This window comes from Melospiza melodia, chromosome 20, assembly GCF_035770615.1.
Source record: "Melospiza melodia melodia isolate bMelMel2 chromosome 20, bMelMel2.pri, whole genome shotgun sequence".
Lineage (NCBI taxonomy): Eukaryota > Metazoa > Chordata > Aves > Passeriformes > Passerellidae > Melospiza > Melospiza melodia.
Window position 1 is genome coordinate 13,368,501 of NC_086213.1, and position 23,607 is coordinate 13,392,107.

A 23,607-nucleotide genomic window follows, 5' to 3' on the forward strand; every position below is an offset into this window, starting at 1 on the left:
GGAGGGCTTGGGACTGCAGTGTCTCAGGTGAAGACCCACTGGCATGGCCCCAGGAAAGCTCACACAGACCACATTCTCCTGCCTTTATGGCCAGGATGGATAATTTGCCCCTACAGATCTAAGCAACATCTCTGCCAAAGGAGCAACTCGCCCCCTCTTGCAGTAAAAGGCATCCCTGACGTGATTTTTCTCCTGCCAATGCCAACTGAGACAGAAACCATTCCCAGCCCCGGATGCTGGCAAACCAGCCCAACTCGGCTGTCCCTGAGAGCACACCCCGCTCCATTGCGTCACCCAGATGGGCAGCTGCCACCAGCAAATGCAGTGGCTCTGCACCCAACATCTGCCCACGGCCATGTCCTAGAAGCACCCGTGCGTTGGGACATCGCACTGCTTGTTGTGTCATAGCCCCTTTGGAAGCAACAGCCGAAGGGCTGGGGGCACATGGGGACACAGCTGGGAAGTCCCTTGGCCAGGGAGTGCCTGAGCAGTGATATCCCCAGGAGGAGCTCACAAAGGCACCCATGGGCACTGCGACACAATGGAAAAGCTCATCTGGCCCTTGGGTCATGCCCTTGTCCCCCGCTCCTACCTGCTCTTGTCCACAGCATCTTGCTCATCCATCTCGTCTGCGCTGCAGGTCGCGCTGGAGTCGCTGTCGGGGTTCACCCCGGGGCCTTTGCTGCCCTTGTGGCTCTCCTTCTTCTCGGCCTTGGGCGTCCCCTCCGTCCCTGCCGTCCCCGCGCTGCTGACGCCGCTTTCCACCTTCTTGTCATTCCCCTTGTCCTTCTCCTGGCTCTCTTCGCTCTCCTCCTTCTTCACCTCGCTCTTGCCCGGCTCCTCGCTCGCCTTCTCCTCCGGCTCCTCCGTTTTCACCACGTCCACCACCAGCTCCTCGGGCACCTTCTCCTCGCTGCTGGGCGCCTCGGGAGCCGTCTCGGGCGGGGGGCTGGCGGCAGGAGCGGGGTTGGCAGGGGGAGCAGGGGGAGCGTCGGGGGGCGTTGGAGCCTCTTCCCACTTGACTGCCGGTTCTGTGCCGGCGTCACCTCCCGGCCCGGGTGGTGCCTTGGCCCCGTTTTCGCCTCCTTCTTTGGCTTCGGGCCTTGGCGAGGGAATGCTCTCGGTGTCGGAGCTGTTATTTACTGCAGCTGAGAAAAGGGAAGAAATAAAAATAAGGATCAGCCTGAGATTCTTGCTTCCCATATCGCTGCCTCCACCCCCTCCCTTGGGAAGAGAACGCCCTCGTTCCTCTGAGGGGGAGATGATCCCAGGGCTGGGAGAACTGTGCTGGGATCCCCAGATCCAGAGCCTGCTAAGCAAAGGGCTGTTCTGGGGGCCTCTCTGCTTGCCCAGCACGACTGTGAACCCCCACCCAAACACAAAATCACACGCCCAAAAACGTGCAGGCTGAGTGACTGGGAAGCTGGATGTTAAGGGAAAACCCTGGCTGCTGGCTGGTCTGGCAGGACAGGATCTGCTCCCTTCTCGCCTTCTTACCCATGGCACATGATCAGCTGCCTCAGACCAGGCACCCTACTCGCTGACTTACATCACCTGTCTCCCTGGCTCTGCCACCCCTGGAGCAGCTGGGATCATCCCAAAACACTACACGTGTTTGTTGTTGGTGGCAGAAGAAAGGAGGTCAGGGTCAGCGAAAGGAAAGCTCTGGCAGCACTGCAGGACAGGTTAATTATTACACGGGAAGGATCATTCCCAGATCTGCCACCAGCGGCTTGATGAGAGCTGGAAGCACAAGCGTCCATGCACTGCTCAGAGCTAGGTGCTGCCAAGAGATTGTTTCTACAGCTGGGGAGAGGATCACTCCCTCCAAGGCTCGGCCGGACAAACATGGCCAGGGCCAGGAACACCAGGAGATTTCCACAGTCCCATCCCAGCATGTCCCCACCAGGCAGGGCTCTCACGCTCATGCCCCAAAGGCTTCCTCACATACATTCCTTGACCTGCCTCCCTCCACAGCAGCTCAGACAACTTTCTAATGCTGGTGAGAGGAGTGCCACAGAGGGACTGTCTCCTAAAAGCTGTACATCAGAGCACACCCATCTGTCCTCAGAGTGAAACTGTACCACACTCATCAGGAATCTCAGTTTTCTCCAATCTTACTCACTTGCAAACAAGAACTGAGGCATTCCATCACCCAGCCAGGACAAGGTTCACAGTGTGTTTGGCAAAACTCTTCCCAACTGCCACTTGATGCTACTCTGAATGCTATCCTGAGACACCCAACAATCGCTCATCCCAAACTCAGCCAAGCTCTACACCTCCTTGCATTTCCTCCAGATGCTGAATCCATGCTCTACACCATAATTCCCACACTGAGTCTTTCCCCCTGTCCCTGGATTGGCCACTGCAACTTCAACGTATTGTCTGAGTATCCCCAAATGTCACCCTGGAGCCAGTGCCCATCTCCTGTGTAACACCACCCTGGCACTTCCATGCCCATTACATTTTTCATGCCACTCGTGCTTTTCCACAACTCTGTAGGGCACCCAGCAGCAGAGCAAGAGCTGATGCTTGGGGAGTAAGGCTCAGAAGCATGTCAAGAGATCTGTCTCTAATCTCAAAATCATGTTGTTTCCTCTCAGGCACTCTTACAAAGAGCAGTAACTACCTTTTACTTTGCTCCTGTGAGTCACGTATCACCTCGCACAAAGATTTACCTGGAATCTGCCTCGTAATGAGTCACTCACAAGGACGATTTGAAAAGATTTCCCATTTCAAGTCCCATTAGCCTGGGTGCTAAGGCCAGGAACCAGTGTGGTGCCAGAGTGCTGGTTAAGTTATTAAATTACTTTGACAGAAGTCAAATGGGCATTGTTGGAAAATTGTGTACATTTTCTCTGAACTCCAAACTGCTGCGTTTTCTAAGCGATAAAGAGCTGAAAATTGTCACTTTCAAGTTGTTTCCTTTCTTTGGTATCACTGGGAGGGAGAAAAACGCTGCCTTAAAAGGGAAAGGAGGAGGAAAAGCTCCACCAAGGTGCATCAGCATTGCTGGTGGCAGACCACAGCTTCCCCTGCCTTCTCCCCAGTGCTGGGCTCCGGGAGCTCCACTGCCCAGAAAGCAGCAGAGCCCTGATGAGATGGGGACAGACCTTGGTGGGTTATCTCTCCTTGAGCCCATGATAAGCTCCACGAGAGCTCACAGCAGTGGATAAGAGCGTGCAGGGACCCTCCTTAGGAGCAAACACCAAGAAATGTGATTTATAGGAGGTCCTGGGAGGCCGTGTGCTCTTGGAAAGCGCACTGACGGAAATCAGAAACCAAAGGGCTCCCAAAATAGCCATCTGTCCAGACAGACATGGGAGGAGGGCAGTGATCCAGGGCACTCCTTGCAAGCGTGAAATCCAGAGGCATCCAAAATGCCATGAGTGCTGTGAGACACCATCACCTTGGTGTGACTCTGGGGTGACAGACCCCTCGTGAGTGCTGAATGTGCAGCCCCAGAGGCCTTGTGCGGTGCCTCTGCCACAACCGGGCAGCAAAGCCAGCAGAGCTGAGCCCATTCCCTGCCACAGCCCTCACCTGCCTCACCTTCTGCCTCCTCTGCCATCTCCTCCTCGTTGCCACTCATCCCTGACACCTCCATCTCCTCGTCCTCAGCTGCGGGAGGGAAGGCGGCTTCTTCGTTCTGAACAGCGGCGCCTTTTTTCTTCTTCCTCTTGGCGTTCCTTTCTTTCTCCTGCAGAAGAACAAGAATGGTGAGAGGCAAAGCCTATGGGGAGTTATGGGGCAGCAGAGAGCACTGGTCCTGCCCAAAGGATCAAGAGGGACACTGCCAGCAACCCCCTGCCCTGAGCTTTGGGACCAGACTTGCCTGTTGTAAGCCTGGCAGTGTGGTGTCACCTGGCCAAAATCTTTTCACTGCTCTGCAATGGCCAGCCTGGTCCCACAGGGAGCTCCAGCCTCAGTAATCAGGGGAAGAATGGCACAGACACACGGACAAGGCACAGGCATGCAGAGGTCACCAGTGCAGGGCTGGCAAGAGCCTGGGGGTCACATGTCTGCTCACGACACACGCGTGACACGCTGGTCCTGCGCATTTCCAGCTCTACCTCCAGCTACACAAACATGCGTGGCTGGGACTTGACGCTTATCTGTAGATAACAGAGCTGATGCCCCAGATACGGCCCAGCCAACATTTTCATGCACCTGCTTTCATGACCCCTTTGGCAGGAGCTGCCAAAGAACTTTGACTCCCGTGCCAGGGCAGCTGTCACCGGTGGACAGTGGGCAAGCTCAGCGCAGCACGGCATCCCAAAGGTGACTGCCTGGTGTCCTGGCTTGCCCTGAGACAGCCCCAACCTCCCTGGCTGGAGCACGTGCCACAGCCACGAGGGTGTGGACAGCTGCTCCCTCCTGCAGACCTAAAGGAAAAGTCTCGGCTTTGCTATTGTTTCCTGCTCTTGTTGCTTGAGTAAATATTACCAGTAGGAACAGGCTCATCATCTCCGGCTCTCCCTGCAAACCCCACATGAGTGACGTGTGTAGGACGTTTATTTACATGGATGAAAAGATAAAGCCGTGGTGGAAACGTTAACTTTGCTGCTGGATCTCTGCGCTGGGAAGAGCTGGTCCCCCCCTTCCCCCACCCCCAACTTTTCAATCCTTTAGAAAACTTCCAGATAAAACAAACAAATACAACTGCTTTTTGCTTGGAAACGCTGCTTGCTCAAAATCTATTTTTATCAAACTGGGCAGGAGAGAGGGGAAAGAGGCACTTGAGAAGCGGCTCTGTGCAGGCACAGAGAGGCAGAGGGAGGAACGCCAGGCTCTGTGGTTCCCTTTCTCCAGCCCAGCCCTGCTGGTGCTGTCCTGGTGCTGCCCCGGCAGCGATTCAGCCCCGCACGTTCCTGTGTGAAGCAGCAGCTCCCATCACGCTGAGGCAGTGACAAAGCGCCGACGTTACTATGGCAAAGACTTCTCTGCCTCTTACTCACGGGTCCGTGACTCAGCCGCGGGCAGAGCGGGCTCCTCGCTGGGAATTAGCTGGGAACCAGCCTCTGCCTCTGCACCCTACTTGGCCAGAGCCCGGGGCTGGCAGCTGCTGGCAGAGCAGAGCAGAGCAGAGCAGAGCAGTGAGCGGCCCCAGGGCCACCGTGGGTCCCTCTCCCGGCAAACCCCACGGCTGGTATTAGGGGAAATGATGTGAAATACAGGCAGCAGATCCTGCCTGCATCTGGAGATGTGTTCAAGGCCACCACTTTGGCTCTTATCACGCCTACAGCTCCAGACTCCGTGTGCAGTCTTGCTGCTCTCTACCTTCTACCAGATATTTCTTGAGGAGCAACCAGGACTTGGTGCTACTCAAGCATTCTGACTCACCAAGACCACTGAGGATATACCCTGAGCACAGCAAGGACACAGAACCCTGCACAAGGGGTCACTCCATGCCTCCTCCTCCACAATGTCTTTAAAGGCAATCCCAATCAATTTGGTCTCCCCCTGCACTCACTACCTGATGTGGCAGCAACAACCCAAACAGCTCCCAAACCCTGCTACCAACAGGAACCACCCTGATGGGAACCTCCCATCAGGCTGAGCCTGTCTCAACAGCAGGACCAAGGCAAGCCAGACACACTCATTCCCAGAAGCAGAGGCCAACAGAGCACACTCCTGAAGCATTTTTGCTGTGCAAAGCCAGCATCATCCAAAAAAGCAAGGAATTAAAGGAATGTTGCTCAGAGGAGGTCCACAGGACTTGGTCTCCAAGCAGGACCAGCCCCAGCCCCGGGGGTAACTGGCACAAGTTATCCTGTCTTTCCTGCACAAGCCCAAACAAGCCCAGCAGACCAAAGTGACAGTGACACCAGTGAAGACAGGGCCTATCTGCAGCCACTGGCAGAAGGAGCAGCTCCGAGGACAGCGTGTCTGCCGATGCCCTGCTCTCCTTAAATGCCAAGATTAGCGAGTGCAGTGTGCTGAAGGTCAAGGCTAAGTGACGCTGATGCCTGGGACAGCAGTGAAACCAAGCCAAAACACACAGCAGGGCAGATGAAGGGAAGCCTCAAGGTGGCCTGGCCCTGCCCCAGCAGTAACAGGCTGCCTGTCCCAGGGTGCAGCCGGCTGGTTCCGTGTCTGTTTCCCATCCTACACCGGTCACACAGCCCCTCAGAGCCACCTGCACGCTGCTGAATCCTGCTCTCACACCTACCTGGAAGAGGAGGCTACAATATTAATGAGCCCCATTTGGGAAATGAATGAGATCTGCTAATTAAGTTTACTCTCATTTAGCGTGAAGAGGAAAAGCAGAGCCACTGCATTTCCCTGCACATGATCAGCAATAGCTGGTGCTGGTGAGGTCAGGGAATAATCTGTGGATGTCATGGCAAAACTAAGTGATGCCAGGCTGCTCCACACGTGCTTCCTCCACAGAGGTCATGGCTGATACTGGCTATAGGATGAGATTTGGAGGCTCGGTTTGCTCAGGATTATATATAGGAGTCAGGAAGGAAGGTTCATGGCAATTTAATCTCAGTTGTTCTTTCATTTTATTCAGCTTTCTGGCATCTGCTGTTGCCACAAAACAATAGAGTACAATAAATAACAGCTGAATGTTCATTGTTCTTCTCCACGACCGAATCCCACAGCCTCCAATGCTCGAAAAATAAAATGATGATGCTGATATAAACTGCAAGTGAGAGTGAGCAATTAGACTGGAGAAGTCTAGCGGCTGCCTTGGAGGGACGGATGCAGGGAAAAATGTGGTTCTGCAGAAAAACACTTCCGTGATATAATTTCTGCAACATTAGGGAGCAGAGTAAATTAATACACACCGGCTCCACTGCCAGCAAAGCTGTATGATCTTATTTCAGATTCTCCCCAGTAATGAACAATGATATCTTTCTAATGTAACTTTTTATATTCAGAGGGCTTGATGTACATTTCACAGAATATTTCATTCCAGCCTTTATATGGGTCTGGGGGTCTTTTATATAGTTTGTTTGCTTTGTTTCTAAAAACAATTTGGTGAAACATGGGAACACAGGAGTGTCTCTGTGCATAGAGAATTAATAAAAAAGAATCGCCGATGTCTTCTCTTTCTCTCATTCCTATAGACTGACTAGGATATTAAATTCCTGGGTGAGTCATTGAATGTTTTCCTGTCTTTCTTTTTACTCTTGCTGTAATAGCTTGCTTGGAAAGATTCCTGCATTGAACATTGTCCTTTGCATTTTCAAAGCACCCCTTGGGGGTTTAGCCATGTGAATTCTATTAGCCAGAAACTGGGAACCCCAGGATACTCTACAAATGAAATAATTATAATCTTTAGTGTCTCTTAGCAGTCCAAGCTATCTCCAGAACACCAAACAAGCCCCGCTACATTCACACCCTGCACCACATGCCAAGAAAGAAGAGCATTAGCCCCATCTGAAGAGGAAACTGAGGCACGGAGAGGTGTGCACATCTACTTGCAGTGGTGAGGAAAACCTCTTTCAGAGCCAGGCTTTCCTCACATTGTCCTAAATCTCTGATTTCCTTTGGGGCAAACCAAAGCAGTTTACTGCAGGTAACTGCAGAACCAGCTAGGTACAGACCCGTGTGGCCCAGCTGGGCTCTCTGCTCACCGGGGCAGAACAGCACAATCTCACCAGAAACAAGGTATTTGCACAGCCATCAGAACTTGCATCCTGGCCAACACAGCCTGCTCCTCCTCCTGCTCCTTATCTCCCCATGTAACAGCCACGCTCCCGACACCCAGGCAGCAGCTCTGCCCCATCCAGACCTCCCAGACAGGACACAGATGGGTGGACAACCCTTTCCCATGCCACTCCACAGTCCCCACAGCTCTCACCCAACCTGACAAAGGCCCCCCTGGGCTGTGGGAAGCATCCAAGCCCTCGCTAAGAAATATCCCCAACGCCCAACGTGGGCTGGGACAGAGCTCTCACCATTTTCAGTTTGTGCTGCTGTAGGATCTCGTCCAAGTTCTGCCTCTTCTTGTAGTTGAAGTAGAAGTTTTTGCACTGCGACACGGTCTTGGAGCCCACCATCCTGGCAATGGCCGACCAGTTCCGCCCATGCTCAAGGAGGCCTGCAGGTGGGGGAGGCACAGAGGACAAAGGTTTGTCACCAGAGGCACTCACACAAGGCCACCATTATCCACACAGGACCGGAAACCTCCTCCGGGCAAGCCAAACCCCACAGGAACAGTGTGCTCACCAGCACCTGTCTGAATGGCTTCTAGAGCAGGGGATGACCTATGAGAGCCTGTTTTTCTTTCCAAAAGGGAAAAAGGCGCTGTGCTGACCGTCTCTGGAATAAAACACGGCCCACAGCCGCGTCCCGGCAGTCACGAGGCCGAGCAGAGCTCCCTGTCCCTTGGGATGGCTGCAGCAGGTGCTGGCACGCCCAGGAGAACTTGGGACAGCTGCTGTCAGCCCTGAAGACGAAGCAAAGGCTCTTCCCACCCCAGGGCACACAGCCCTGCCAGGGAAGGGAGGGAAGCCTGGGCAGGTGAGTGGCAGCATGCTGGCAGGGAAGCCCGGGTGATGTCCCTGGCTGGGAAGAGGTGTGCCAGGGGATTAGTGCTCATCACAGGCTCATGAGCAAAAGCAGCTTCCCAGGTCAGGCATCACACCGAGGGCTGGCAATCCTGGCCAGATGGTGCCACCCGAGCGTGGGGCAAACCCAGCAGGGTGGAGGAGGATGAGGAGGAGGAGGAAGGAGACAGTCAGCACCCCGTGTCCTTGCCATCTCTGCAGGGGTATCTGGGCACCCCTGGTCCTGCAGATGGAGGCAGGAGTTACAACCACAGCCCAGGGATGGGTGCAGCAGCACCTCAGCTTCCTGGAGGTGACCTGTGAAAGAACCACCCAGACTTTCTGGACATTTCTTTCTTGCTGCCTGCAGTTATTCCTGGTCCTTTGTGAGGTGTCTTGTGGGGCTGGAGCGGCCACCAGTCTGTGGGACACTGCCAGCCTGGCTTGCTCCTGACTGCCCATGTGATGCCACTATCATGCCAACAGCTCCCTACCCCTTCCCTACACCTTGTGAGGGCACAGGACGCAGAGCCTGTAAGTCCAGAGTTACTATACTGCCACAGAAAGGTAACTGCAAGATGAAAGCCAGCACGGAATGAACCTGCTAAGAACATCTTTCTCCTTTGCTGAGGGACTTTCTGCCCAGAGGCCACCAACCACAGAGCCCTGTGTGGCTGGGAGTGGGCACTGACCACTGGCTGCTCTGACACCACAGGGCTTGGGACCATGGTGAGTCCCACACCGGGGCTCCTGGCATGGCTCTGTTTGTGCCTGGGAACATTGCAGCTGTGCCCCAGCCCGATGCCAGCCTGCTGCCAAGCTGCTGCCATGTGGCAGCCCAACCTCTGCTTCAACAACAAACCCCAGGGGATGGCTGATCTCAGCACAGTCACACACAACCAGGCCCAAAGGAGCACCCCAGGATCTGCTCTGGGAGCCCATGCAAGGGGAGGGCACGGCCTGGGGGCTGAGGGCATGGCTGCATTGAATGGATGGCACCATGTGCCCCCAGAGAGATGAAATCCCCCTCCCTGCTTCCCAGCTCCTGGAGAAAACCAGCAGCACCCAGCACAGCAGGAGTTAACATCCAGCTGGTGCCTGTATCCTGCCCTTCCCAGCACCAGGCTTATCAAATTGCATGTACGAGGCATCACATGCACTGAGCACCAGAAAGGCCCTGGCAAGCCAAGAAACAAGTTTGAGCTTTAACTCTGCAGCTCCCAGCCTCGCTCAGCCAAACCCACGACCTCTGTCACCCTGCTGATGGGCTGGGACTGCTTAAAAAAAATGATTAAAAAAATCACATCCGGCCACCAATCCTGAGGCAACGAGTGGGGCAAGAGTCCTCCCCCTGCCGTTGCTGAGTGCCGCAGGGGAAAACAGGACAGTCCCCAGTGTCACAACCCATCCCCTCTGACACAACCCGCTGCTGCCTTCCAAAGCAAACAAGCAGCTCTGTCCCTCTGCTCATCGGCACACCGGTGGCCCAGCAGCAAGTGTGGCAGCCGGGCCAAGGCTGATTGTGTGCCCCGGGCAAAGCTGAAACACTGGCAGCGGTGGGGATGTGCCATGAGCACGGGTGCTCTGGCAGGAAGGATGCCAGGAGGCAGGAGCTGGCATGGCAGAGCTCATGGCTGGGGGGTGATGGATGTCAGCGTGAGTGGTTCCCCAGCGTGGTGTGACCTTTACCGGCCACAGGCAATGCCAGCTCCGGGCTGTCCTTCCCCCTGCCCCGGCTGGCTGTGCCCCTGCTCACCAGGACACTGCTGAAGGAGCCTGCAGCAGGGCAGGTGGCCACTGCTTGGGAGGAGAGGAGGAGGAGGCTGCCTGCAGCCCCTGCCCGCGGGACCAGCAGGGAGCCCCACCACTCTTCTTCTACATTAAACCAGAGCGAAACAGCAACACCGGCTTCCCACGCTGTAGTTCTCTGCACGCTCGGGAGGGACCAGCCGAGACACCCCGGTAAGCTCCGGGCTCGCCAGGCACCCCATGTCCATGAGCTGCTCCAGCAGAGCCACCCCCGGAGCCTGCTCCCCCTGCCCCGCACTCCAGCCCGGCACGGCAGCACCAGCCCTCGGTTCCACATCGCAACTGAAACTATGACTAACCGAGTTATCAGATCCTCAGGAAGGCTGAGCTCCTCGGCTCGGGGCGGGGGCTCCGGACGCAGGCTCTGCCGCAGGCACGCAGCCACACACAACCTCGAGGTTAACCCCATCCTTCGGACCCCAACACCCGACTTACGTGCTCCGGCGGGCAGGGAGCACACCCGCAGTGTGCAGCGGGTGGGCTGGCAAGGACACGGCTCTCAGGGCACTTCTTCAAAGCCCCCCCGGGCACGGCAGCCCGCGGCAAAGCGCTGCGAGTGCTCCGCTCACACCCTCCCCACGCATTTCGCTTGCGCTCCCTCGCAGCAGCCGGAGACAGAGAAGAAAGCAAAGCCGGTTCCTTAAATCCTGGGGGCGAGAGGATTTCAGAGCCATGGGCGGCCGGGAGCGGCGAGCAAACGGGCACCGAGGCTGGAAAGCAGGTCACAGGCGGCAGACTCCTGACCCCGATGGCAGAAGTTGGTGGGAACACATGCTCCGGCCCCAGCGCTCTTCCCTCCGGAGCGAACGGCGCTCTCCGCTCTCCGCTCTCCTCCGCTCGCCCGCCGGAGCGTTCCAGCCGGCTGCAGCCGCGGTTGTTAAGGTGGATGGAAGCGCCGCCAGTATTTTCTCCCCTACCTCATCTCCTTGCTCAGCAGCTCGGGGCTATAGGGAGACTGTGCAGTTTCAGGAGATGCCCGACGTTGCCAAGAAATAATAATAATTAAAAAAAAAAAAAAAAAAGGCAGGAGAAAAGCGAAGGGGCGGGAGCGCGGCAGCTCCGCTCCTGCCAGCCCGGGGACGGGGAGCCGGTGCCGTCGGTATGTGGCGGAGCAGCGAGCAAGCTCTAATCTGTTCCTCTGGCTGACCCGGGGCTCGTTGCATCTGAATGTGACCTCTAGACAGAGCATTAATAACGAACGTGGCGCTGACCCAAGCTGACAAGGGGTGCGGCGCTTGGCACCCGCTCCCGCCCTCCCTCGCTCACTTTCTGTCTCCCTCGCTCTCGGCTGAATGTCAGCGGCAGGGGGAGGGATCCAGGAAAACAAAGCTCGGCTAATAGTTTTCTCCGCTCTCAAGTGAATCAAAGGCGCTTTTCTTTGGGGACGTGCGCGCCGGCGAGCCCAGTGCCGCACCGACGGAGTGCCCTGGCGCCCCGGGACACCCCGGGACACCCCGGGACACCTCGGGACACCGCGGCCCCTGCCCTGGCACAGCAGGGATGGATGCGGAGAGCTCTGGCACCGGGGTCGCCATGGGCACGCCGGGGCCCTGCTCCCGTTCAGCAAGTGGAGGCTGGAAGGAAGAGGAGCGCGGAGAGCGGGGTTCCGTGCTCGGCATCTCGGGGAGCTGAGAAGAAACCCGGAGGGGCAGCGCGGCGGGCGAGGGCTGTGGGCTCGCAGCCCCCCGGCTCTCTGCAGCTCGGGGCTTTTACTAGAGACATTGCAAGGCGCTCTGGCACGGCTGCCCAGCTCCACCCTGGGCTTGGTGAGGGCGGGGAGAGCCCGTAAAAGGGTCCCTTAATGGGAGTTCGCATGGATTAACAGAGCAAGGTTATAGGGGAAAAACTAAGTGATATCATTCCCTACGCCTGACGGTACCTGGTGTGATCCTCCAGTCCCTCCTGCGCCCACACACCCTCTTGGGAGCGAACATGGAGGCAGTTCTGGCTACGGCACCGCCAAAATGTGCCGCAATCCTGTTCTGGAGAAAGAGCAGCCCCACGGAGGCAGCGACACCACCCAAGGCATCCCGAAAGCCTGCTCTGCATCGCTTCCCCGCACTAACCCCGGGGGCTTTGCAGAGGCTCAGAGAAGGTGAGTAACTCCTGCTGGGCCATGGATCAGTGGGTGGCAGAGCCAGGTGCACGCCAGGCTGCTGATGCTGTGCCAAGGGAAGCAGTGGGGATGGTGTGTGGGGTGAGCCCACATCCCCAAAGGTGCTGAGGTGCTGCTAGAGGGACCATGGCACAGGCAGCCAGCTTGGTGTGCTCTTGCCACCGCGGTGGGTGATGCCCTTCCTTGGTGAGTGATGCCCTTCCTTCCTTCAGGTGATGCTGGCACCAGCCTGCTGTGCTCCCAGGGGACCTTTCATTTGGTGGCTGGACACAAGCACACCTCTGATGTGCCCTACAAGGGAGCTTGCAGCTGAACTTCCCAGCACCTTTCACACCCATCACGCCACTTCTCTGCAGGGAGGCAGTGTCACCAAACAAGGTGTGGGTACCTGACCAGCAAGGAGTTGGGATCTTGGACCAGCTCAGCTCTAGTGCAATGTCCCTCTCTGCTGGCCCTGGCTGGGGACCCTCAACTCCCAGATCTCTCATTTGAAATGGGTAATTCCTATACCACTGCATCCACCTGCTGCAAAACCTTGAGCCCTGTGCCCTGATTGGACCTGCCTGGTTTTACCACTCCCGCCACAACCTTTCTTTTTTGCTGTGTCCCATCCTTTGACACAAGGGCACAGGAAGACCCCCTGGATGCCCACTCCTGGAGATGTGCCATCCCCTCTGGTCCAGCATGGCAGTGAGTACACACAGAGCAGCCACTGCTGGCAGGCCTAGCTCTCTTCTTTCACCTGGTTCAGATACTATTCCCGCTCTCTTATTGTTGAAAAAATAATACTCAAAATTAAAATGTAGGCAGCAAATTATAGTAATTACCCAGCAGTTCCTCCTGACAGGCCTTTTGTATTCCATTCACTGACACTCACTAAGCAAATCCTCGCAGTTTGCTCCTACACACTTGGGAAACGTTCAACCAATGGTGGCAGAAAGTGCAGCTCTGGGGGCACGGTGGGCACAGGCATGGTCCTGGGGGTGACACCTTGGCTGAAAGGCAGCCAAGCACCAGCCTGGGATGGCAGGGATGGGACTGCAGTCAACTACAGCCTCACTCAGGGCAAATGTGGCTAATTTAAGCCCTGGACACAGTTGTGCCCTCATGGCACCCAATCTGCCCTATGCAAATAATTTTTACCACGTTGCTTTGTACAGAGTTCATGACAAACACCAGGCACTCTGGCTGTGGACACTGGGGTGGCCAGGCTGGGCTCTCCTTGCTCTGGGCTGCCCTTGCACCCTGCCTGGACACAGGACACCTGAGTGGGAGACCCCAAGGCACATCCCACCCCAAGGCCACCAGAAGGACAACGTGCAGTGACGGACACGGACAGCAAACCAGTTTCTCAGCCCACTTTCACTACTATCAGCAGGTTTTTACAGCTGTAAATACCTCTGATGGGAGAAGGGAAGGTTCCAATATGAGCACTGGGGAGACAAAAGAAGGAAGATATGGAGCTGCCAGCACACCAGCATCACCCAGCCAGCTCCTGCATTTCAGAGGTGATGCAAGGTGGCTGACTTTATTTTAGTTTTGTAAACAGAACAGGACTGGGGAAAAAATGGTTCAGGTCAGTCCAAAACTCAGATGAATTGTTGGCAGCACTGAAAATAAGCATTCAAAAGAGTGTCTTTGGTATCCAAGGGAATATTTTATATCTACCCAAAAGGAACTATATAGGAGTTTTCATGGGTTATTTAACTCTCTGTCATCAGTATTTTACAACCATGCCCAACCCTCCCCTGCCTCACCTGACTCCATCCCGTGTCCTCAGTGTGGGAAAAGGCATCAAGAGCCCCAGGCTGGCTGTGCCCTGAGGACAAGGAGCACTGAGCCTGGGCAGGGCCTCAGCAAGAACCTGCCACTGGGACCTGCCTCTTTTCAAAGAACAAAACCACTTGTTAGACGCCACGGGAAAACCCCGAGCCGGCGAGAACAGGTACCAGACTTTAAAGACTAACAAAGGTCATGTGGAAACCTCCCGGTTCATCGGGTTCAGCTCCAGGGCGGCTGCGGCTGCCCTGAACCTCTGGCACCAGTGCTGACACTGGGTGGAGGGGCTGGGGGGACAATAACCTCACCCACTGCTGAGGCTGGTGCTCAGCCACTGCCCAGACCCCCTCCAGCCCACCCCGAGCTCCTGCCTGCGTGGGCTCATCCAGCAGGTCCCCCAAAGGCAGAACTGCCTCAACATTGCCTTTTAAGGAGCAGCCCCATCCTGCTGCTGAATGCCTCTGCACCCTGCCCGGCCGCAAAGCTGTGGGTGCTGCTGCTTCCCGGCCTGGGAAGGGAAGGGGGAAATCCTCCAGCAAGTCCGGGTAAATCCAAACCTCCTGCTTTAGGGATCACAGCCGTGGCGCAAGGAAATAACATCAGAAAAACACATTCCCCCATCGTTATCCCAATCTCTGCACATTTTGACAGACTACTGAATCGAAGTTCATTGCATACTGAAAGTGTCATTAAGCAAGAACTTTCCTCTTGCTGGGTTTTTGTTCCCCTATTTAAGTTTAGTAACACGGTACTCCCCTTCATTGTCTCCCCCGGCAGACACCATCCTGCCTTCTCCTGATTGGAAACTCCCTGTGCAGCTCTGTGACTCTGGAGGAGAGCAGGCAGTTCAGCTGCCTCTCTGTCCCAGGGCTGTTTTCTCTCACCTCCCTGAACACAAATGACATGCAGTTTCATGCCCCACACACGAAACCCAGGCATGGACAGCAGGGCCAGGCTGATCTGGCTGGCAAGTGCTAGGAGCAGAGGTCACCAACTGTCCCCTCAAGATGATGAGGGGACAGCAAGATTTGAGTCCCAGGGTGGTAGGGCTGACCTCCCCTGGGACTCACATCTTGCTGAACTCCCTAAACCAGCCAGCTAGGGGCTCTCACTGGTACCAGTATGGAGGAAGGTGCCTTGGGCAGCTGAGTCCTTATGGTGAGGAGGACTGTGCCTGTGTCTGAGCCCAGCCGGAGCAGGCCACCACCCCTCTGCCCCTGCCCAGCCGTGCTGGCAGCAGCTCTGCCACCGCCTCCTGCAGCCTCTGAGGCTACCTCCGGAGTTTCAGTTGCTGTGAGTCGGAAACCCCCAGCACGCAGGTCCCTGGAAATGCCAGACACAGCCAGTTCGAAGCATTAAAGCGGCTGCTTCCGGGCAGAGGGGAATTTGGCTTTTCTGTAGAAGTCTGGTGTTGCAATCTCAGTTTCCCAGGTTGTAACGAAGGGAGAAACAATCGGCCATTGGGCTTTACACCAGCAAATCTCCCTGCCTCCTCCTGGCCCCTGGGCTGGAATAGTGCTGCATGCTCCCACGCTTCATCCTTCCTTCACACAGGCTTTGGCAGCTGGTGCTGAGACTCCTTAAGCGCACCTCCGCCATCCAGCATAAAACAACAAGAGGCACTTTTTAACAACCAGATGCTGATCTCCAAAATAAAGCAGTGCTCGGAAAATATCCCTCCAACGACCCTCCCCTGCCAGCATCTGCTCAGCCCATTACCTGGCCCCAGGCCAGTTTCCTTGATTAAAGTCTATCTATTAAGTTTTGTGACTATAGAGAGCCCCGTTCAGCAATGCACAGGATTGGCACTGGGTTGTAAAAGAGGGTTGGAACAGCTTAAAGGCGAGCGAGCCAAACACTTTGGGATATTCACAGGCAAAGTAATCCAAGTCCACAGCTCCCAGCGGCACCTGGGCAGCCGGCGCTCCAGAACGTGCAATCACCATCCCAGCAGCAGGTGCATTCTCCAAGCTGAGCCGAACCTGCTAACACGCCTATTTGCCTTTGCCATCCCTGAACAGCACTCATTTCCATTTTAATTTCCCATTTACAATCCTCTCCGGGCCAGGAGAGTCGGCAGCAACGCAAGCGGGATGCACGGGCTGGGGACGCGAGCTCGACAGCCCATCAACAGGACGTGACTTTGGCAAAAAATTAAAGCAGTGAAAGGGCTGGCGCAGGAGCGGCACGAGGAGGGGAAGTGGCAAGAAGGGCTGTGCTACACTCAGCACTTTTTAAAAACGGTCTCAGCAAAGGCTCTGAATCAGCTCCAGGATGTAAAGTCACCGCACGCTGCCCTGGCTCTTGAGAGCTCCCCAACATGTGCCTGCAGAGTGCTGGGGTTCACAGTCCTCTGCCTGAATCCCAGAGCTGTGAACACAGGCAGACACTCTGTGTGTGCCTTGAACAGATCACACCGAGGCCACAAAGCTCTGAAGAGCGGGGTGAAACTACACCCCATGCTAGAGGCACCAGCAGCTCCAACACTGCAATGGACAACGCGCCTTCCCCATTTCCTACAGCCAGCTCCTGCCTTGGGGGACACGCACGGCTCCAGCCACAGCCCAGGCATCCCTGGTGCTGGCACAGCTCCTAGGGCTGGACAAGCTGAGCACACTCCCTGCACCATTCCCTGCCTTCCCCACACCCTCCCTGAGGGAACAAACCAACAGCAGGACAGGCAGGATCCAGGCCCACAGGATCCACCACACTGCACCAAAGCCAGCACTCAGATTCTTTCCATCCCCAGTTGCTGGATAAGCTCCAGCACAGCCGATAAAAGAAAGAAAATGAGTGTCTCACCTTTTTTAGCTGTCTCCATCTCCTCTTCAGTCCAGCGAGAGCTTTCATTCATTTCCAGGGAAGCTGGGAAGGAAGAAGGAAAGAGAGCAGTCAGCTGTGAGCAGGAGCCAGCAAGCCCAGTGAGCTCAGAGGAGGTGTCCCAACACCCAAACCCTGTCCCATGCCCTGTCCCCTGGAGGCATGACAAAACCCCAAGCAGTGCAGAAGTGCTCCCACAGGAAAGGCTGTCATAGTGCAGGCTCGTGAGGCTTTTCCACGCCACAGTACCCCACGCACAACATCCCCTCAGGATGCACCTGAGTGATGCAAAACCTCCACTCTGGGCCTGGAAGCAAAGCCAGGTGGCTTGAGAGTGGCAGCAGAATTGCTGCTGATGGTGGCACGCACCCTGGCCCAACAACAGGTACCTAAGATGGAGCTGCCTGGGGCTGTGTGCTTTGGAGGAGGCAGACGCAGGGTGGGACCGTCAGAGACGAAGAAACAGCGTCACCTCAGTGGTGACTTTGGCCGACTGCATCTGTCAGGGCTGGCCACTGACAGCACAAGGGTGTTGGCTGTGTGACCACGGGCTCCCTCTGTGCCACCCCTGGGCTCTTGGACAGCACCTCCGAGCCACTGCCAGCAACACTGAGGGCCAATCTGGAGCCTATTGAAGGGGATATGCTGCTCCAGCCAGGAGGCTGGCAGGGGTGTCAGCATCTCTCCCCAAATCCAAGCAGGTGCTGGGGACACCAAGGTCCTGTATAAAGCCTTCACTATGCACCAGTCCGGCTGGCAGCCTGGCACAGAGCAAACCCTACAATAACAAACTGGGGTGTGAGTCAGAGACAAAAAACAACTCGGTAAGGAAACAGATTTCCGGCTCAGGCTGCCAAGGGGTTATTACTCTAAACAACAGGCAAAGCATTATTTCAACAGTGATGAGAGATGTTTTGACAGTGTCCTTTCAAAATGGAAAACAGGCTGATAGGTTCAGGATAAAGAATACAGGCAAGGAGAGAAAGAAGGATCTTCGAAGAAGCTCTACAAGAAGCTGAGACCCTGTGGGAGGACAGCGTGAGTTGCAGTGCCCACAGCAGTGGGCAGAAGAATCTCCTTCAGAGCTGGCTGAGCACGACTGCAGGTGTCACCTCCCGGAAGACAGCACAGGTCACTGCCTCCCCCAGAACCGTGCTGCCCCTGGGACACCAGCCAGGAGGGAGGGAAACTGATCCCTCACTGCTTCCCCCTGGCAGCAGGCACGGCCAGGGCCACAGCGCTCGTTTACGTAAAAGCGAGTGTCCCCAACGCCGTGCAGGCCCTTGGCTCAGCTGGTGATGGCTGTTATTGTATGGTACAGAAATGTCACAGAAATGGCCCGTTTGGTTTGATTAATGGCATCGCCTGAGGTTGCGCAGTTATGAAACAGATGCCCACGGGGAGCTCTGGCACGCTGCAGTTAAACCACAATACGGTTTTGTGCTGGTTTTTAATGTTCAATTGGTATTTAAAATGCAATAACTTTCTTAGCCAACCTAAATTAAAGCGCTATTGGAGAGACATAAAGTGAAATCAATTGCTCAGATATGTCACTGGAATTGATCCACTCCTTTTTCCCAATTTAACATGGTCTAAAGGCTTTCCTCTGTGTTCGCAGTGAAGTTTATCAAGGACTCTGAGATATCAGGATAAAAAAATCCCATCTAAGTTACTGGCATTATCTGCTGCTTCTCTGCAGCACTGCTGAACAAGTTGGAGGGAGAGAGCAGGGCTCTGTTGTGCTGGGGACTATTTATATCGCCTGTATGAAAACAGAGCGCTCGCAATCAAGGCTTCAGCCAGTTGTCAGCAGAGAACAGGGAGGCGAAACACCTCCGCGTGATTTATGGCACATGGAACAGCACAAGCCAGAAACTGCAGAGCAAGGGATCCGAGAGGAGTCACCCTGCTTTTATTTTTACCTGCCTTAGGTAGCACAGCAATAATTCTGTACTTTGACAGAGTAGAATATATAGGAATATCAGCCAAATTCCTCGATGCATTGGCTTCTGGAAGTCAATATGTGAGCCTGCTCCCTGGGGTGGCAACTAGTGATGCTGCAGGTGCCAGAGGCAGATGTGCCCAGTGTGGGGCTGTGGATGCTGCCATGAATTCCCATCTACCCAAGGCCAGCATGGCAGGGCTATGGCCACACTGTGGGCTGGTGTAGTGCCTGGATGCCACGGTACAGGCATGGATGGAAATGGACCAGCCCAATGCCCAAGGCCAAGGAGGAGCAGATCCCACAGGCTGCAGCTGCTCAGGCTGCAGACAAATTTGAAAACAGAGCGGGTAGGAGAAGTGGCAGAGACCCAGGAGGGCAGAGCAGGGGTCCCATGCAGACGTTGAAGGGACTGGGAAGCCGAAGGAGCTGCAAAGGGAATCAGCTCCAAGTGCAGGAGGGACAAAACTTGGCCAAAGCACTGCTAAAACTGAAGGCTTCCCTTTTTCTCTTTTGCAACACTTTCCCTCTGAGGCCATAAAACGCACGAACACTCAGCCAGGAAAGCCCGGGCTTGCAAATGCCCCCACTTATTCTGGTGAACCACACTGAGCAATCCACGTGACCGAGACAAACATCACTGCTACTCCCCAGAAAGAAGCATTTCACAAAGGATTTCCCTCTTGTGCGAGCGGGGAGCAGAGCAGGCTGACGTCCCATCCCAGCACAATGGACACCCCAAAAGCCCAGCCCAGGGCAGGGTGCCCTCGTCCCCTGGCACGTACCCAGCTCGGCGCTCTGCTGTGGCGTGGCTGCCTCCTCGTTGTTGGCCTCGTTGGCCATGGAGCGGGTGATGCGGCCCTTGCGCCGGCCCTGGCTGTTGGCGGTTTTGCGGCCCTTGGACGTGACCGTTTCCTTCTCATCGTTGTCTTCTCCGGACGTGTCGTCGTTCTTGTCCCTGCAAAAACAGGGAGAGAAGGAAAAAAATAATAAAATGTTGTTTGGTTGGTCTGATTTTTAGGTCAAGCAATTATTTCTCTGCACGTGTCTGGGGATTTTTCTTTTTGTTGTTGGTTTTTTAGGGGGGCAGGTCTGCAGTTTTTTTGCAGACGCAGGCTCTTTTCCTGGCTGGGATTGGCAGTGGGGTGATTTGTGGTGGGGTTTTCTTTCTGCAGCTGGCGGCAGCTCCACCACCAAGTGCACGCAGAGACCTGACGGAGACAGGTTTAATACCAGACCATTCAAATTCATCCCTGCCTCCTCCTCATTTATCTTCCTGAAAGGGACCTGCTGGTAAATGTCTTTGCAGCCTAGATATAATGAAGCCAGATGTTCTTTTAAAGCAAGTATTAAGCCCATTACAGATAGCGAGCGGTCTGCGTGCCAACCTTCCCCTGCCACGGCGCTGATGCTCGGTGTGAGGGAGGCAGGGCTGGCTGGAGCTCTGCATCTGGGAGTGCTCACGGTGACATCAATAACACCAAAGGTGAAATGCTGTGCTCCGCTGCCCCCGGATTGCTCCTCCGGCTCCCAGAGGCTCTCGTAACAACAGAACAAGCTGGAGGATCACAGGAGCTTTGCAGATTGATTGGGTTGATATAAAAAACCCCCATATCGTGTTGCTTTCCCACTTTGGGAGCAGCGGGGAAGAGGAATGAGGAGGAGGATCTGCCTTTCCCTCCATGCAGAGGAGGTGAGTGGGCACACACAGTCCTGCACGGGGTCAGCAGCCTGGACTGTGCTGCATCCCATCACCACATCCCACCAGTGCACCCCAGCCCACTGGAGCCAGGCAGGGAGGGCTGTCCTTACTTTGTCAGTTCTTCTTTGTCATTTTCTGTTTCCTGCTTGTCTTCCTCCTTCTCTCCCTCCTTCTCTTTTTCTTTCTCTTTTTCATCTTTCTCCTCTTGGCTGCTCCGGGGCATTTGCTGCTGCTGCAAAACAAAGGACATAAAATAAACCAAGCCCTCATTGCTGAGGCGGACACGGGGCAGCACCTGGGCCAACCCAAACAACTGCTGTGAAACAATGCTGGGGGCAAGTGGCCAAGAGGAAAGAGCTGCAGGCAGAGGGTGCAGGCAGGGCACTGCTGGAGGCCACAGGGGCTGAGAGATCTCCTTTCCAGGGGGATCAGAGGTAGCTCAGGATCAGGCATGGCAGCTGCACTCTGGCTCCCATTCTAGGCAGTGGGACAGCCCCAGCTGCTCCCCTGGGGTCAGGCAACAAGCAAGGATCTGATGTGGGGGTAAAGCAGGGAGGTGAGAACTGCCCCCCTGTTCTGGCTCGGTGCTTTGCAGCCAGTGGATGCATTTTGCTGGAGCATAAAGGAGACAGGGCACCAGTGACACCCCGAGGCTCAGCAATATCAACACTCCTGATCTTCTCCCAAAGTGTCTGACACAGCCCATGGGGAATGTTGGGGGCTCTGTAGCACCAAGCAGGGAAGGTGCCCTCTCTGCCCTCTCTGCACCACCTGGCACCTTCAGCAGAGGCCGTGAGCCCAACCACCCCAACGCCTCTGCTGCTGCTCAGCCAAAGGCACTGTGGTACCCCAGGGAGGGACACAGGGATTATTATAGCTCTGGATTTTGTTTCAACAGCTGCAGGAAGGAGGTTGCTGGGGAGGCCTGGTTCCCCTGACCTCCCTTCCCTCTGGTGACCAGCAAACGAGAGGCGTTGAATAGAGAAGTAGAAATTAGAGACGGAAATGATTTATTAAACCATCCTGCTCCTGGCTAATGCAAGGCTGCCTGCTCCAGGAAACCCACCCGGGCTCACCCAGCCCCTGCCCAGCCTGCAGGGCTTCCACCACCCCCTTGGGAAAGGGTTTGGTGATGTAATGGGGACTAAAATGGCCTTAAAATGGATTTATCAGCAGAAGGTGGCTCATCTGGCTGGCACGCAGCCATACAGCAAGTACTGATGAGGTGTCCTCACATCCCCAAAGCCAGCAGGACTGGCCTGGTCCCACTCTGCAGGACTGGGAGGCTGCTTCAAACATGGGCATCCTGCAGCAGCAGCACTGGGTGCAAGCAGAGCTCTTTGACCCCATGGGCTGGTGCTAAAATCAGAAGCGTGGAGCTGTCAAATGGAGCAGTTTAACAAGAAAACTGCTGATTCCTTCAGGCCCTGGTTGCACAAAAGTCCTTAAAACCCATGCACAGCCATCCCTGAAACCCCAGTGACTTTCAGTTCCTCCTTGTACAGGGGCAGGCAGCTGTGCCACCAGGACCCTGGCATGCCTGGGCAGCCCCTGGAGCACCTCTGCACACGTGCAGAACACAACTGCAACGCATCAGCTCACACCCCTGCTGCTCTGGGAATTGCTCCGTGGGATGCAAGGCTGGGACGTCCCGGGGGAGAGGGAGTCGGGAACAGTTGGGATGAGCACTCAGTTGCTTTTGACTTTCCAAAGTCCACAGATCACTAAGGCCTGGGAAACAGGCTGTCTCATGCAGCAAGGGACCAAGGGAAGTGTCAACCCCATTACTGGGCACTGCCCTGGTCAGCCCCAAACTGGGGGAGAAGGAGGGCAGAGGACAAGCTGGAACAGAAGGTGTGGAGGCCTGCACTGGCTGCAGAGGGGCAAAGGGCATCCATCATGTGCATTTCCCCAGCACTGCCCTGAACTCTCTGACTCTGAGTCACTCTGTGGTGAACCCTGAGCACGGGTTCAGCCCAGACTGACAGCCCTGAGGTGAGGGCTGTGACCTCCAAGGGCTGGGCAGGCAGCAGGACAGGCTCTGCCCAGCCCTGGCCATCACCACCCACCTGCATTCCCCTCACCAAAGGCTTTGGCAAGGGAGGGGAGCCCATGTGAGTTTCCCAGTATTTCTATCAAGCAACGGCAAATATTTTCTTTTGAGGGATGGGGAAATTCTGCATCCCAGAAATCCCAGCTCTCCTTTAGATTTAAACCCAGCCGTGGCCGCACGAGTACCTGCCCCAGCTTCAGGAGCGAGCCTCAAAGAAAGGTTCAACGTCACCTTATCCTGTTTCTATAGTTGTCTGAACTAGGGGGCTGCCACCTGTGCAGCCATCGCAGCTTTTCCCCATGGAATGGCAGTGATGCCAAGGAGCTCCCTCTACCAGCCTGCAAACACAGGGAGAGATGAGAGTGGCCTTGGTGGCTCATGCAGCAACACAGGTGCTCCCCTGCAGAGGCATCTGCCAAGCTTTGGCATGATCAGGATGGGCAAACCCCACTGGGCTGGCTTCAGTGGGCCACTGCACATCCCTCTCCTCCTGAACGTTTCAAGCCCAGCCTGGTAGGACATCTAATCAAGGTTTCTCCCAGTGCAGAGGAACATCTCAATCCAAGGTTGCCCTCTAGTGATTGCCCTGCTCTGGCCACGGCCGGGTGCCCGATGCCAGGAGCGAGAGCTGGGTGGGATAAGCACCCTGCACCCAGCAAGACAGACAGGACAGGTCTCACCTGTCAGCCAGGTGAAATACAGAAAATGGGCAGCATCATCACCATCAGGCCATGGTGGGAAAACTGACCCAGCTCCACCCAAGGCTGTGCTCATGTCCTCATCTGAGGGAAGGCTCCCAGCCAAATGCTGATCTGAACCTGGCAAGCCCACAGTGATGGCTTATCTCCTGTACTGGAGCTTGACTGCAGAGCAGGGCACCTGCCA

The 23,607-nt window shown here is 55.6% G+C and overlaps 1 protein-coding gene across 1 annotated transcript in view; it reads right to left on the reverse strand.

Annotated features, from left to right (window-relative positions):
* The window catches only part of NCOR2 (nuclear receptor corepressor 2), a 226,183-nt gene that overhangs the window by 35,852 nt on the left and 166,724 nt on the right, over positions 1-23,607 (reverse strand). The window contains 6 exon segments of the mRNA XM_063173183.1: positions 593-1,148; positions 3,553-3,700; positions 7,911-8,053; positions 17,008-17,070; positions 19,753-19,925; positions 20,780-20,901. Coding sequence (XP_063029253.1) covers positions 593-1,148; positions 3,553-3,700; positions 7,911-8,053; positions 17,008-17,070; positions 19,753-19,925; positions 20,780-20,901 — 1,205 coding nt within the window.